This window comes from Phaethon lepturus, unplaced genomic scaffold (genome assembly GCF_000687285.1).
Source record: "Phaethon lepturus isolate BGI_N335 unplaced genomic scaffold, ASM68728v1 scaffold8699, whole genome shotgun sequence".
Classification (NCBI taxonomy): Eukaryota; Metazoa; Chordata; class Aves; order Phaethontiformes; family Phaethontidae; genus Phaethon; species Phaethon lepturus.
The window spans coordinates 2,020-14,720 of NW_010565493.1; the positions used below are offsets into that span (position 1 = coordinate 2,020).

The 12,701-nt window shown below is 41.7% G+C and overlaps 1 protein-coding gene across 1 annotated transcript in view; it reads left to right on the forward strand.

Annotated features, from left to right (window-relative positions):
* Window positions 1–559: 559 nt before the first annotated feature.
* Window positions 560–12,701, forward strand: part of AFF1 (AF4/FMR2 family, member 1) — a gene marked incomplete at its 5' end in the record, with an annotated part of 55,401 nt that continues 43,259 nt past the window's right edge. The window contains 3 exons of the mRNA XM_010295202.1: window positions 560–729; window positions 1,710–1,830; window positions 2,384–3,295. Coding sequence (XP_010293504.1) covers window positions 560–729; window positions 1,710–1,830; window positions 2,384–3,295 — 1,203 coding nt within the window. The remainder of the gene's footprint in view (window positions 730–1,709; window positions 1,831–2,383; window positions 3,296–12,701) is intronic.

The window sequence follows — 12,701 nt, forward strand, 5'->3', positions numbered from 1 at the left end:
GGAATGTTTGGAAAATGGTGTTTCATTCAGGAAGAATTTTCCAGCTAACTTGAACAGATATGTTTAAAAAATGTTGTCTACTTGAAATGCATTCACTTAAAAAAATCATTTGCACGCATACAATTTCAAGTAGTAGATGTAGCCAAGATTGCTTCTAGTTTGCCCTATAATTCCTCTCAATTTTTTGTCTTCTGCAGTTGCTATCTCCCATATCTGGCTGCACAAAGCTTTCCTGGCACACGCAGGGCAACTGACCAACTAACTGATTATAGATATGAAATTGCTCACTTGCAAAATGACATCAGATGCACAGAGGAAATGCTTCTATTACATATTGCTTGTAACAGAATGATTGTACATATTTACTGAATTGGTGATCTGTGTGGTTGGTTTTTTTCTAATTTTTAAAATTGCTTGCATTGTTTGCAGAAGTGGGGTACATCAGGCTTACTGGAAACTTCTATTTTGCTATGTTTGGAAACAATTCAGCACTAACAAAGTTGGAAACTATTTTAAATGTGCATAGTCTAACCCCTGAATATGTGTTTTTCTGTCTTAGTGGCACAAGTACATCCTTGCTGCAGTTCCATATATGGAAATTTGCCATCAGACAGCATCATTTTCCAGAGCTCACATGGAGTCAGGATACCGCCTCTGCAGTAGTCAGAGCTCTTGGTTAACTGTTGCAGCAAAGCCAGTCCTCTACCTCCCCTTTAGGGATGAATATTGGTGTGGTATTTGAGAACAAATCAGTGGTGGGGAAGACAAGGTTCTTCCCTTCCAAACTGGGACACTTGAGAAGTTGAGTGTACTAAGAAGAATACAGGAATTGTACGTATGCAGTAGCACAATAGGAGAGAAAGACCTGCATCCACGTACTGTGCCTGCATGGTTTTTCTTCCCAAATGTCCATAAATATTAGAGCAATAGATTTCCTTATTTTGCAGTAGAATTTCACAGAGGAGGTGTACTTTAAAGGTTTTCCATGAAGTCATCCTGCTGTGCATGTGACACAGCTTTATTGCTGTTTTGATGTGGCACTGGTGGAATTGAGTGCATGTGTATGTGGTTGAGGAGGAACAGGGGCATTCAACCTGATGTCTTCCAAATTTCTGAGAACTTCTTTTTAAATACATTTACATGATTGCTTTAAATGCCACTACGTGGTTTGGCAGGTAAGCAGCTTTCCAAATGTCTGTTTAAAGTAGAGAGTAAGTTTTCAAGCCTGTTTACGAAGTAGGCAAAATTCAATCTCTGAAAGTGGCAACACCTTCAAAGTAGTGGATTCTTTTTTACTCTCAGGTGAACAGTTGGGGTGGAAGTCTGGAGGAGAATGAGAATGGTAGTTTTCACATCCATCATTGCAACTGGATTTGCCAGCTCATGTGCTTATCACCTGTGTTGACTTCTCAATCTGTGTTTAACAATTAAATGGATGGATAGTTTTCTCACCCTTCTTGATGTATGATATAAGGAGTAGAAGGATGAGAGATGAGAAGGATGCATGCTGTACCTTGTATGTTATATTATGCGGTATGGCAAATACTTGACATAACTGATTTGTCAGCTGTAACTACCCCGTGGATTTCAAAATTAGTTTCATGTTGGACGTATACTATTGTCTGAAAACCACAGTTTCTGCACAAAGTACATATTTGATAGCACCGGTGTAAAGTGTTAACCATCCTTTCTTTCGCTGTTTCCTAAAGCTTGTACAACGAGGACAGAAACTTGCTGCGTATTCGAGAGAAAGAGAGACGGAATCAGGAGGCTCTGCAGCAGAAAGACAAGTTCCCTGAGAAGACTCCCCTCTTTGCAGAACCCTACAAGGTAATGGCGGGGGGGTGGTATGGTGGAAGGAGAGGAGGAAAGAGGGTTGGGATGGAAGAGGAGAGCTGTGGCCTCTGCATACGGTATAGTAGACTTGAGCATGATACGTGCAAACATAGCATCTTCCCATTGGCTTAACTTAAGCCATCAGACTATATGTGCTTAAAGCTCTGTAGATGGTGCAAGTGCAGCATTTGGGTTGGGCAGATTCGCTTAGGGGCCTCCTGTAGTCTTGGAGTTTGAGGGAGAGTGCTGAAGGGCAGCTTGGCTGCCTGTCTGCAGCGTGGTTCAAACAAACTGGTCTGATGTTAGTGTTCCTGAAGACTGCAGGCCCACATGCAGTCTTGGCTTAGAAGAACTAATACTCTCTAGAAGAACTAGAACTCTTTGGAGAGAGTACACACAAGATCAAGATGAACTTGCATAACTTCACTCACGGTGATGCATGGTGATTAAAATAAGATCCCGAAGAATATATATTCTTGAGCTGGATCTCCTGGGGTGGGGTGGTCCATGCTTTTTAAATTTCCCCCTCTCTATTCTTCTGTTGCAGACTAATAAAGAAGATGAGTTGTCAAGCCGAATTCAGAACACGCTGGGCAATTATGAGGAGGTCAAGGAGCTCATCAGCAACAAATCCCATCAGAATCTCATAGGGATTCCAAAAAGTGTTGCTCCTCCGATCCCACAAGGAAAGCCTGATCGCCCATACTTCCCTGAAAAGACCAGCCATACATTACCATCTTCATTCCACTGCACAACCCGCCATCCACCCATGGGACCTATGGTTGTAGCTCCTCCCCCTCCAAGCCACTCCATTCACTACCAAAAGGCACAATCAAGAACAGAACCAGCTTCAGGTTTGCACACCAAGAGTCACAGCTTATCCAATGGTCAGAGCCAAGGTCAAGAACATGATCGTGGTGGCCAGGAAAGTCACGCAGGTTTTCACCACAAGAGAAATGACAGGCGTGTGGTTGGTGAAGGTCGTGCTAATGAACTGCAGCCCTCCCTTTTGGCGCTTTCTCCGTTGCTGTCATCTTTGTCTTCTCCAGTGGCACCCCTGTCACCTGTACATTCCAGCCAGCATAACAATTCCAGGTCACAGAACATCAGCAAAAGTCATGGGCCGACCTACAGTCAAACAAAATCATCTCAGGACCTAGTGACAGGATCACAGGAGAAGGAAAGTCGGGACAGCTCAGCCATTAACCTGACCAGCACCACTCAGCCTTCTTCTCAGACTTTTCCCCCACCTTTGCCATCAAAAACCAGTGCAATGCAGCAGAAACCAACTGCCTATGTCAGACCAATGGATGGCCAAGATCAGGCACCAGTTGAATCACCAGAGCTCAAACCTCTTCTGGAGGAATACCATGGAGAACCCTATGAAAAAATCTCAGATTTGAAGGCAAATGCCAAAGCCAAACTATCCAAACTGGAAATCCCTTCTGAGCCCGTAGAGGTGAGTGCAGTTGTTGATGGGCTTTGTTGCCAGCAAGGTACATTCAGCTGCGGGAGAACAGGTCATCAAAGGGCAGAGACTACCAGAAGCAATGATGGCTGTGCACATGTTGTCGTGTTTAGAAGGTACATTTTAAGGTTGGATTTTGCTGACGTGGGTGAGATACCATTTTCAGATGGTGAAAATACAACGCTTGCCATGATTCTTTGGTTTTCTCAGTGAGGCTGCAGCAGGTTTTATGGTTAGAGAGACTGCTTCTGTTGCTATAATTTTTGTTTTGCTTATAAAGATTGTTGAAAAGGAGAAGGGGGATTTGATATGCTGAGAAGATCAAGTGGTGATGCACCTGCAGTTAGTACATGCAGAGTGTCAGTACTCAATCTGAGTGCCTGGTGGGTAGAAGTGCCAAATCCTCACTGAGTATTGGGACGGCTGACTGTGCAGTGAGTTCTGTGAGTTCTTACTAATAGGTTGAAGGTTTTGGGGCTTTGTGTAAGTGACTGCAAACACCACAGGGTTCTCCTAAGTGAGTATGTAAGATCTCACTGTAGACCCTCAGGAAAGTATTAATGTGAACAAAAAATATCCTGTAGATTTCTGCCAGATGGATTTAGCCTAGCTTCCTTGGGAAGCACGACACTGTTCTGTCTCCTGCTTCATGAAATGCCTTTTGAGCAAGTTCTGAAAAGTTAAATTTAGTGCAGTGGTGGAATTCCCAACGATAGCAAGATCCTAAAAGTTCTGTAAAATTTTGCATTCAAGCAAAGATGATACCCTCTTTCTTGTCCCAACTATGAGCAAAACGAGCAGAACTCTGCTGTGTATGTGTTCTTATCAACAGAAGGGCAATAAGCTTGAGCACACTTTCGTTCTAGTCACTTCACTTGTCCTTTCTCTGCCAAGGACTGAAAGGGATGTTGCAAAAGACATGGGGTGAGAAGCTGCAGTTGTTGCAGTGAAGAGATGGCAGTTGATCCAAAGACCAAAATGTATTGCGTGTAAACCTTTGGTTATTCCTGCTCATCTGAGAACCGCTTCTTTCTAATATGTATTATTTTCTTGAGAGCAAAACACTACCTTCTTCATTTGCCCCCCTTTAAACCCCAAAACACTATTCGTTTTTAGGTTTCAATCTTTAGCTAGAATCTGCAGTTTCAACCTGCAGTTGGATTTCTGTCTTCAGGTGCTCTTTCATCTTTTATTTTGCTCTTTTGGCCATTTTCATAGATTGCTCTTTTCCAGGTTGAGACATTTCAATTGGTTGCGGCAAGGGTTGAGTTCAGCATATTGCAGATTAGCAGGTGCAATTCAGAACATAATGCTGTTGCTCTTGTACTACTTAAGCGTCCCTCTTTCCAGAGGGAAGAAAATTTGTGAGAATATGCATTTTTTTGGTATAGCTCTCCCTGCATCTTGAGTTGGTTAGAGATCGTATGCAGTGTGTGGTAGAGACTGGCACAGTTGAGCTGGGTTAGTCTGTTCTAGCTTTCACTTGAGAGAAAAACAAAAGGGTAGTGGTCAGAGTGGTTGGGAAGGCTTTTCCAAAGACTTCAGAAAGAATTTTGCCCTGCTGTGAAGTCCAGTGGCTTCACAAGGAGCAGGGATGTTGTTTAGGAGACTATGAGGAAACTTTAGGGGACGGGGATGGCTGGAATTATAGTTGCTTCTTAACCAGGCAGTTAAGAAGTGGTTCTTTCCTTTATAATTATTTTGATGCAGGAAGATTCCTTGTTGTAGTCCATCTTGTTTTTGCTGACCCTAAGACCAATTTGTCATGTGTGATGGAGGCAGAAGCCTTGGATTTCTTAGATGTGTGCTGTAGGTCAAAGTGGCTTGAGGCTTGCACTGCTAAAGCAGTGGGAGAGGAGGAGCAGTGTTGTTGTACATGTGTTGTTCAGCAAATGCATGCTCTTTTTCACTGTGCCCTTTAGAGCCCATTGTTTCAGCTTTCCTAAGAGACCAGCACACTGATTCTGCCTGCCTTGTGGCACAGCTTCCCAGCAAGCTCAAAGGCACGTGGTTCCCAGGTACACTTGACAGTTTTACCGTGCCTATCTGTTAGCACTGAGAATATTGCTATGTCCTATGGGATGTAGGATTCCACAGTGCTGACCAAAGGCAGCTGGGCAAGGAGAGATAGTGAGATAGTTTTAAAATTATATTTTGCCTTTGTAATAAAAAGGGAGAGTGTGGGTGCGGTCTGCTTTTCATGGAAAAGCTGTTGATCAGCTGCAAATGGCGGTAGGCAATTTCTGATGGAAAACAAGAGGAAGCTGGCAAAATGACATTGTTGAGAAGTTGTGAAAATATTTTCATGCTGAGAGACTTTATTTGCTTCAAAGTAGGTTTGACATTGCACATCATACCTCAAAATAGGAAGTGCATTGTGGTCTGTATTTCATTGTTTGCTTGACCGGATATTTTACTCCTGGAGGTGAAGTAAAGCAGTGCAGGGTCTTACCTTCTTTCTGCATTAATCATTCTTCATTATCCATTGCCAAAAAGATAAGGGACATTTCAGGGTTTAAAACTTTTTGCAATTTTTTTGTTGTTGTTGTTTGAGAGGTCATGCTTATTTTTCAGAAATGAGACTTCCCTGTTCTCTCCCAACTCCTGGTCCCATTTCTATTTTCATTTTACCCCTTTTCCCATCCCTATGCTTTTTGTGTCATCTCATGTATCTCTGGTTTAATATAATTTTATATAGGGCAGTGTTAGCTATGGTGCTGTATGCTGAATGAAACTTCTTTCTCACTTTCCATTGAGCACATAACTCTGAATCCAAATGCCCATAAAAATCCTACAGCTGCCAGAGTATGAGTAGTGTTACCCAATGCTGGTGCGGGAGCGCTATTAGATCTGTGGCAGAGTAAGAACATAATAAAAAGGCAATGGAATATAATGAAAGAAATGGCTTTGCACAAACCAAAACCCTGGGTTTAATTATATGCTTAGTACATTTTGAAGCTGATAGATGAAACCTTTTATGAATATGCTGAATGATCCTCATTTGAGGTAGGTATCTTTAGGCTGTGACCTCTGGCTCTTTGCTATGCATAGGAGTTTTGGATAACGGCTCTGTAAGCTCTAGCGAAAAATCCATTACTTCATTTTCTGCTTCTTTCAGGCTTTCATTGTCATATTTACTGAATTCTGTTTGCTTTCAATGATTAACATATATTTCATGATACGATCTTTCAGTACTAAAGCCTGGAGAGTGATGAGGCAGAAACAGTGTGGTTGTACACCTGGATATATTCCCTTGCACACATGGATATATTCCCTGTGTGCTGGATGTACAATGTGAGAGAGTTGATTGGGGAACAGGGGTGGGCTGGCTTTTAGGAAACATCCAGTGAGGTATGTTCCATGCAGGTGAAAGATTCACCCAAAGAAAGGATCTTGGAAGGCTAAGGCGGGTGGGGGGGTGGGGGTGGGTCCTTCAGCTGAAAGGTTGGCCCTCCTTTTTGTTTCTGGTGAAACAGGAGCTGTGGAGAGGCTCCTGCCCTCCCATGACCCTGAGAGTGAATAGGTCTAGACCAACAGAAATTCGGTTGTTCGTCCCGCTTCTTCCCAGCCACTGGGAGCATGGTTTTACATGGTTTTACAAATTTTATTTGAACTGTTTCACCCCAGTTATACTGAACAGCCACATGCCAAATACAGTTTTTCCCGTGATCTCCCTTGACATCATTTAGGAAAGCCATTTCTTCTACCACATGTTTTTTGGCTAATTGAATTTCTAAGTCGTGTGTCACCTGCAGCTGTGAATTCATTATTGACAGCTTCTGTTCATGGCAACACTGACAAGTTAAGCCTTTCAGTCTGAATAGACAAGCAGATTCACTGTAGAGTGAATTAATCCACAGTGGATAACTGTGCAGTGACTCACTTTGCATTCACATAAAGAAGCTGAACAGCTCTTTCCCCAAATAAAAACCATTGCTTTCAGATGTCATCCCTGTCTCTTTAAGGCATCTTGCCAGATTTATTGCCAGAAGACCTAAAAACATGGCATACGTGAAGCTCAGATGTATCCCTTGTGTGCCAGGTTTTACCTCTGCCCCCAGAACCTAAACAAAGATGCTTTTAAAGCCATTCTTTCTTTTCACATCTTTAGGAGAGCCAAAGCACCAACAGAGACCCTTGTATTACCTCCATTGACAAAGACTGTGATGTCTTAAAGGGAATTGGCTTGACGGGGCCAAGAAGCAGTGAGGCTGTTTTCGGAGAGAGTGTTTATAAATCCTCGAGCCCTATTAAGTGCATAGTGTCTGGAGGAATGTGTAGCACTTGATGCTTACTGAAGATTTGGCTTTGTTTTCTTGGCAGTTTCGTAAATGTTAGGCAGTAGCTCCTTTTATCTCATGTAATGAGACCTCATCAGAATCTCCTCTTTCACCTACAAACTGGGAAGCAAATAGGGAAGCAACCAATTTTAAAAACCAAAACAACAAACAATGAAGGAGCCCAGACATGTTAAGTCTTTTTAGTAACACTGTATTATCCGTGAAGCACAGGGTATGCACAAAGATCTCTCTGTTCAAAATGGGATTGCTGTCTTAGAGCTCTCTTCATGTCAGTAAATATTTATGAATGGTCACCAGTTAAAACATGGTTGTTGCATAGTATATAGTAATGACTAAATACCTAGAAAGAAATTTGAATGACAGAAATAAAAAAGTCCATTCTAGATAAATAATTTTTCACTTTCCATGGCAACTGAGCTTTTCTACTGGCATGAATGGTCAGACAGGTGAACCCTGTAAACTAGAAATAAATATATTGCTTTTAATCCTGCATCCTTTAAAAATGAAAATCTTTTTAAAAAAATACATATATAGCACTCTCATTTGGTCTTACCTAATGAATACAGAGTGCTTAGCATTAAGCAACTATTGTTGTCTTTCTACCAACCTTATATCTATTTATCATTTACTGAAGAGAAGGGAGACTGGACTGTTTTTACCTCTCTCCCCTTTGTATTCTTTTTTTTTTTTTTTTTCCCATGCTTTGCACCAAGAGAGGTAATAAGGTGTTACTTCTGTGTCTCCTCTGCTGCCCTCTTTATAGTCAGAAGTGCCTTGTGTAATTGGAGAAGAGTTTCCTTGCTTCACCACAAGCACTGTGTAAATTTGTCTTTTTGTTGGTGTGTGACTGCTAAACAATGACAATTGTTCCTACTAGATTTTTAATGTTTGCTTATGGTCTCCAGAACAGAGCGCTCTGGAAGAGCTTGGAGGGTGAGGGCATGTGGCACAAGGAGCAGGTTGTTGGTTCAAAAGCCAGAGGGCATCATGTATTGTTTCTTCTGTTTAACCAGATTCTGATATTCAAAGTTCATGTGTCAGACTGCAGAAGTCATAAATTAGAAGTAGTCTTGTTCATCTTTGATGCTTGGAGAAGGTACACTCAAGGTCCAATGTTAAACTACCAAGTCTCAGCTGCAAGGCTTTTCAAGTCTGAGATCCTTGCTTGTTCACTTGGCTCCAAGGTCTGGGCTTGCCTTTTATGCAAAATACCAAATAACAGGGGAATTAAAAAAAAAAAAAAAAGGAAAAGAATGCATAGTGCTGCATCCAGCCATCAGGTCACAAAAAACGGGCAGTGTTTGTTCTTGCTGATCAGAAGCCCAAGGAGTATCAATGTGAAGATACTCCACCTGCCTGCAGTGTGTAGTGCGGAAGGGAAGGAGGTGTGTGCCAAGAAACAGTGTTTCTGAGAGAGCCTTTAAGTCCTTGCTAGCTTCTCCCATCACGTATGGGTGGACTTAGCTCTTTGCCTTACACCAAACTTCTCTCCATGGAGTGTCTCTGGGCACCATTGCAGAATATTTGCCCAAATTTGGTTGCCAAATCCATCAGTTTGCAAAGCAATGGGAGACTGAGAAAGAGTAGTTAGATGGGGATTTGTGAATCCTGCAGAAAACAAGAGCAGTATAGATAAGGTCAGGCAAGAATTTCCATAAGCTGCATTGCATCTTTCCAGATGACTCAGAAGTCAGTGTCTCGTCCAGATTTCTGTGAGAACCTCAGGCTTAAAAGAGCTGCCATCGCATATTAATCACTGGGAAGTTATTTGGCTGAGGTTTTTTAGGTTGTTGTTCTTTCTATGAAGGGCATGTGATCAGCTATCCTTACTGGAATCAGTTATGATTCCAGCACAACATTTAGACCATTGCCTTTCTCACTGGCAACTGTAAAGAGTGCTGTGTTTAAAAAGGAGGGACCAAAAAAACCCCGAAAACACGAACGAAAGAAAACCTGTAGTCCTCTGCAGTTTGCAAAGTTGGGAGCCAACAAGCTGAACTTAAGGAGAACTCAAGAGCACTTCTGTTGTTAGTTGCCGTTGCTGTGCAGAACAAAATCAGTTTTTGTTAAATATTGTGTATGTAAACAAATACTTTTTTTTCTGTAATAACCCATTTTGTGTCAATGGCTGTATGTTAATAAGTAAAATTAATATCCTGCAATTGTGGGTATGTACTTTTCCAAACCTTTGTCTATACAATGGGGACTAACACGTGCAAGTCTTCTGAAGGTGAGTAAATAAACGTGCGTAGAAACATTCAGATGTAGTAATGCTGACAAGGTATCAAAATGAAATTGGTAACCCTGTCTTCAAAGCATGGTTTTAGTAGTGGGCTCTGGTAAATCAAACAAGAACCAATTTGGAAGTCAGGGGAAAACTAGCAAGTGCTGTAAACTGCTCTGTAAAGTTCTGTCTGTCTAACACAGCAAATGGCAAAACATGTATATGACACACATTCTCACGTTTCTCCCGAGCACTTGACATTGTCAGGCTAATATTCTGGAAATGCAGGGCAGCAGGAAGGAGTGGCTGACTTGTGAGCGAGCACGGAAAATGTCAGTGAGACAGTTTTGCTGGATCGCTCAGGTTTCCTAACTCTTCTTCAAGCCGTGATTGTCTAGTGCCAGCCATGTGAGTTAGTACATGCTAGAGAGAGTGAGGGGAAGGTAATATGTGCCACTGGGGCTGGAGTTATGTTAGGGTAGCTGTGGTTTGAGGAACAGCGTGGAGTTTGTGGGCTTTGGTGGTGCCTCTGAGTCCTGGGGAAGGAAGCAAACAAGCAAGCATCATTTGAAGGCAGCTGAAAACAGATTAAGAGTCTGTTCTATCTTGCAGGAATTTCAGATGATGATGCTTTCCTTGTGATATAATTGCTAAACAAAACCAAATTAAACTTGCAGAGCTTGTCTGCAGGCTGTGCTTCATTTGAAGTTTGTGGTCTCTATTTTAGTCCTTCAGAAAAGCTTGTGTGCCTGAAGGCCTGACCTGTTTTTTTTGCTAAAGCGCTTTGTCTACTAAGAGTAGTATCACTTTCTGTGAACCTGGAATCATGTGTCTTGAGAAATACCATTGCTTCACTTTCACTGATTGTAATAGTTACATTGACAGAACACAAAAGAGGTATTTTCCTTCCTCTGAAATATTTTTTGGGAGGGTTTTTCCAGAAGAGTCCCATCTTCTACCTTGAAGGCTTAACCATTGCTGTCATTACTTAAACCTGTGCTGTCCCTCCCCATGTACCCTGTCATCCCCCATCATCCATCCCACCCCGCCCCCTGTGATGATGGTAAAGTCCTTTGCTAGAGCTACTTAGTGAAAGTTAAATTTTGACAGAAGGATCCAGCTTGGAGACCAGCATGAATTACCTGACCCTGAACAGTATTCTGAATTTGAAGCCAAGCATCAAGCTGCACCTTGCAGGTAGTTGCATTATAGCCAGCTTTATTTGCTTCTGAACAGCAAGGTGTCTCATTTTACCTGGGTGAATGACAAATGTTACTGCTTCTCTAGATCTGACTTAGAATAATTGGGAAATTCTTTATATTATTTATTACAATTATTTATTATAGTATTATTTCTAACTTTTTTTTTACTAATGACATTTTCTGCACAAATCTTTTAAATGCAGGGGCAGTCTGTGCCTTTGCTGACAAAGCTTAGCTACTTCAATAGCAACTTAAGGAAAGCAAAATTCAATGAAGGGAGCAGACTGCAGAAAAAAATTATTAAAAAAAAAAGTAATTTTGGAATGGAAACAGTGTTCCCCAACTGTTGGGTGGGGACTGCAGTTGCATCAGCATTACTGGTTTGCAAAGCAGCTCTTTTGGGGTAGTAAGCTTGCAAGGGTGGAAATGAACTATGAGCTGCTGGGGTGGCATGTTAGGGAGGAATTGTTTGGTTGGTTGGTTTTAACTGTTTTGTTAAGCTAAGTGGTTGTTTTGAAACCTTGTGTGGATAGTAATAGTTTGCAGTAATTGTCTAACACTCTCACTAAAAATCTATGTGAAAACAAGAAAACTTCGTGTCAACCTTATCTTTGGTTATTGTTCATTTGGGTCTCCAGTGGTTACTGCTGGTATGCAAAACTGTTGTCCAGAGCAATATGTACTCATGTAGTGGCATCTCAGAGGGAATTGTTGTGGGGAAGTGACAGCAAGTGAAAATAGAACTTGGGTTCCTTGCTTGTGGGTGCATGTGATGAATGAAGTTCAAGGCGGCTGTGAGTAGCAGCAGAAAAATCGCAAGAGGTATTTCATACTGCTAATATAATGATGTTACTGCCCAATATTATGACTAATAAACAAGAAAAGTGATCTGGAAAGCCTGAGGAGAAGGCTAAGAGCAGATGACAGCCAAACCTTCCAACAAGGCAACTTCAAAGCAATCACTGAAGGCAAGGAGAGGTGGCAGGTGATGTGCATGTTAATGAGCTCGAAACAAAACACAGCCCCTGACAGCTTATCGCTGCCAGTTTCAAAACTAAAGCCAGACATTTCTCTCAGAGGAAGAGGAGGAGGAGGTGACTGTGGTAGCCTCAATTGTTTCTCTGCCTGGTCTCCAGACTCCATCATCCTGCAGTTGTAAGAGATTTTTTTTTTTTTTTTTTTCTTAATTTTCGATGTAATTCGGGTGTGGGGGGACACACAAAAACAAAAGCACAAACCCATGGTCTTTTGAAAATCCATGTTGCACTTGATGTTAGGCAGCACCGACAGACAATTTTCTTTTAGCCTGGGGTGATAAGCTTGTTAAAATGAAAAGCTGAGGAGTAGCTTTATTTCTGACCTGATATCTGTTTAAATGTGAGTTGTGTCTAAGGTATGTTTAAAAATGATTTATGATTTATTTAAGAATTCCTTTGGAGTTTGAAATAGAAAATTTTTCTGTCCTGGTCATGGCTCACTTAATCCGTCAGTCCTCTGCCACCCAGACTGCATTGGTTGGGCCATATTTTGCAACCCTTTACGGAAAACTTCATGCTTCAATCGACCCTCAATGCTGCAGGATCTTACCCTCTAATACAGTAAAATGCAACAGGAAAAAAAAGAATAAACAGCTCATCGGAGACTGCAAATCACAATTCCTTCACCTCTTT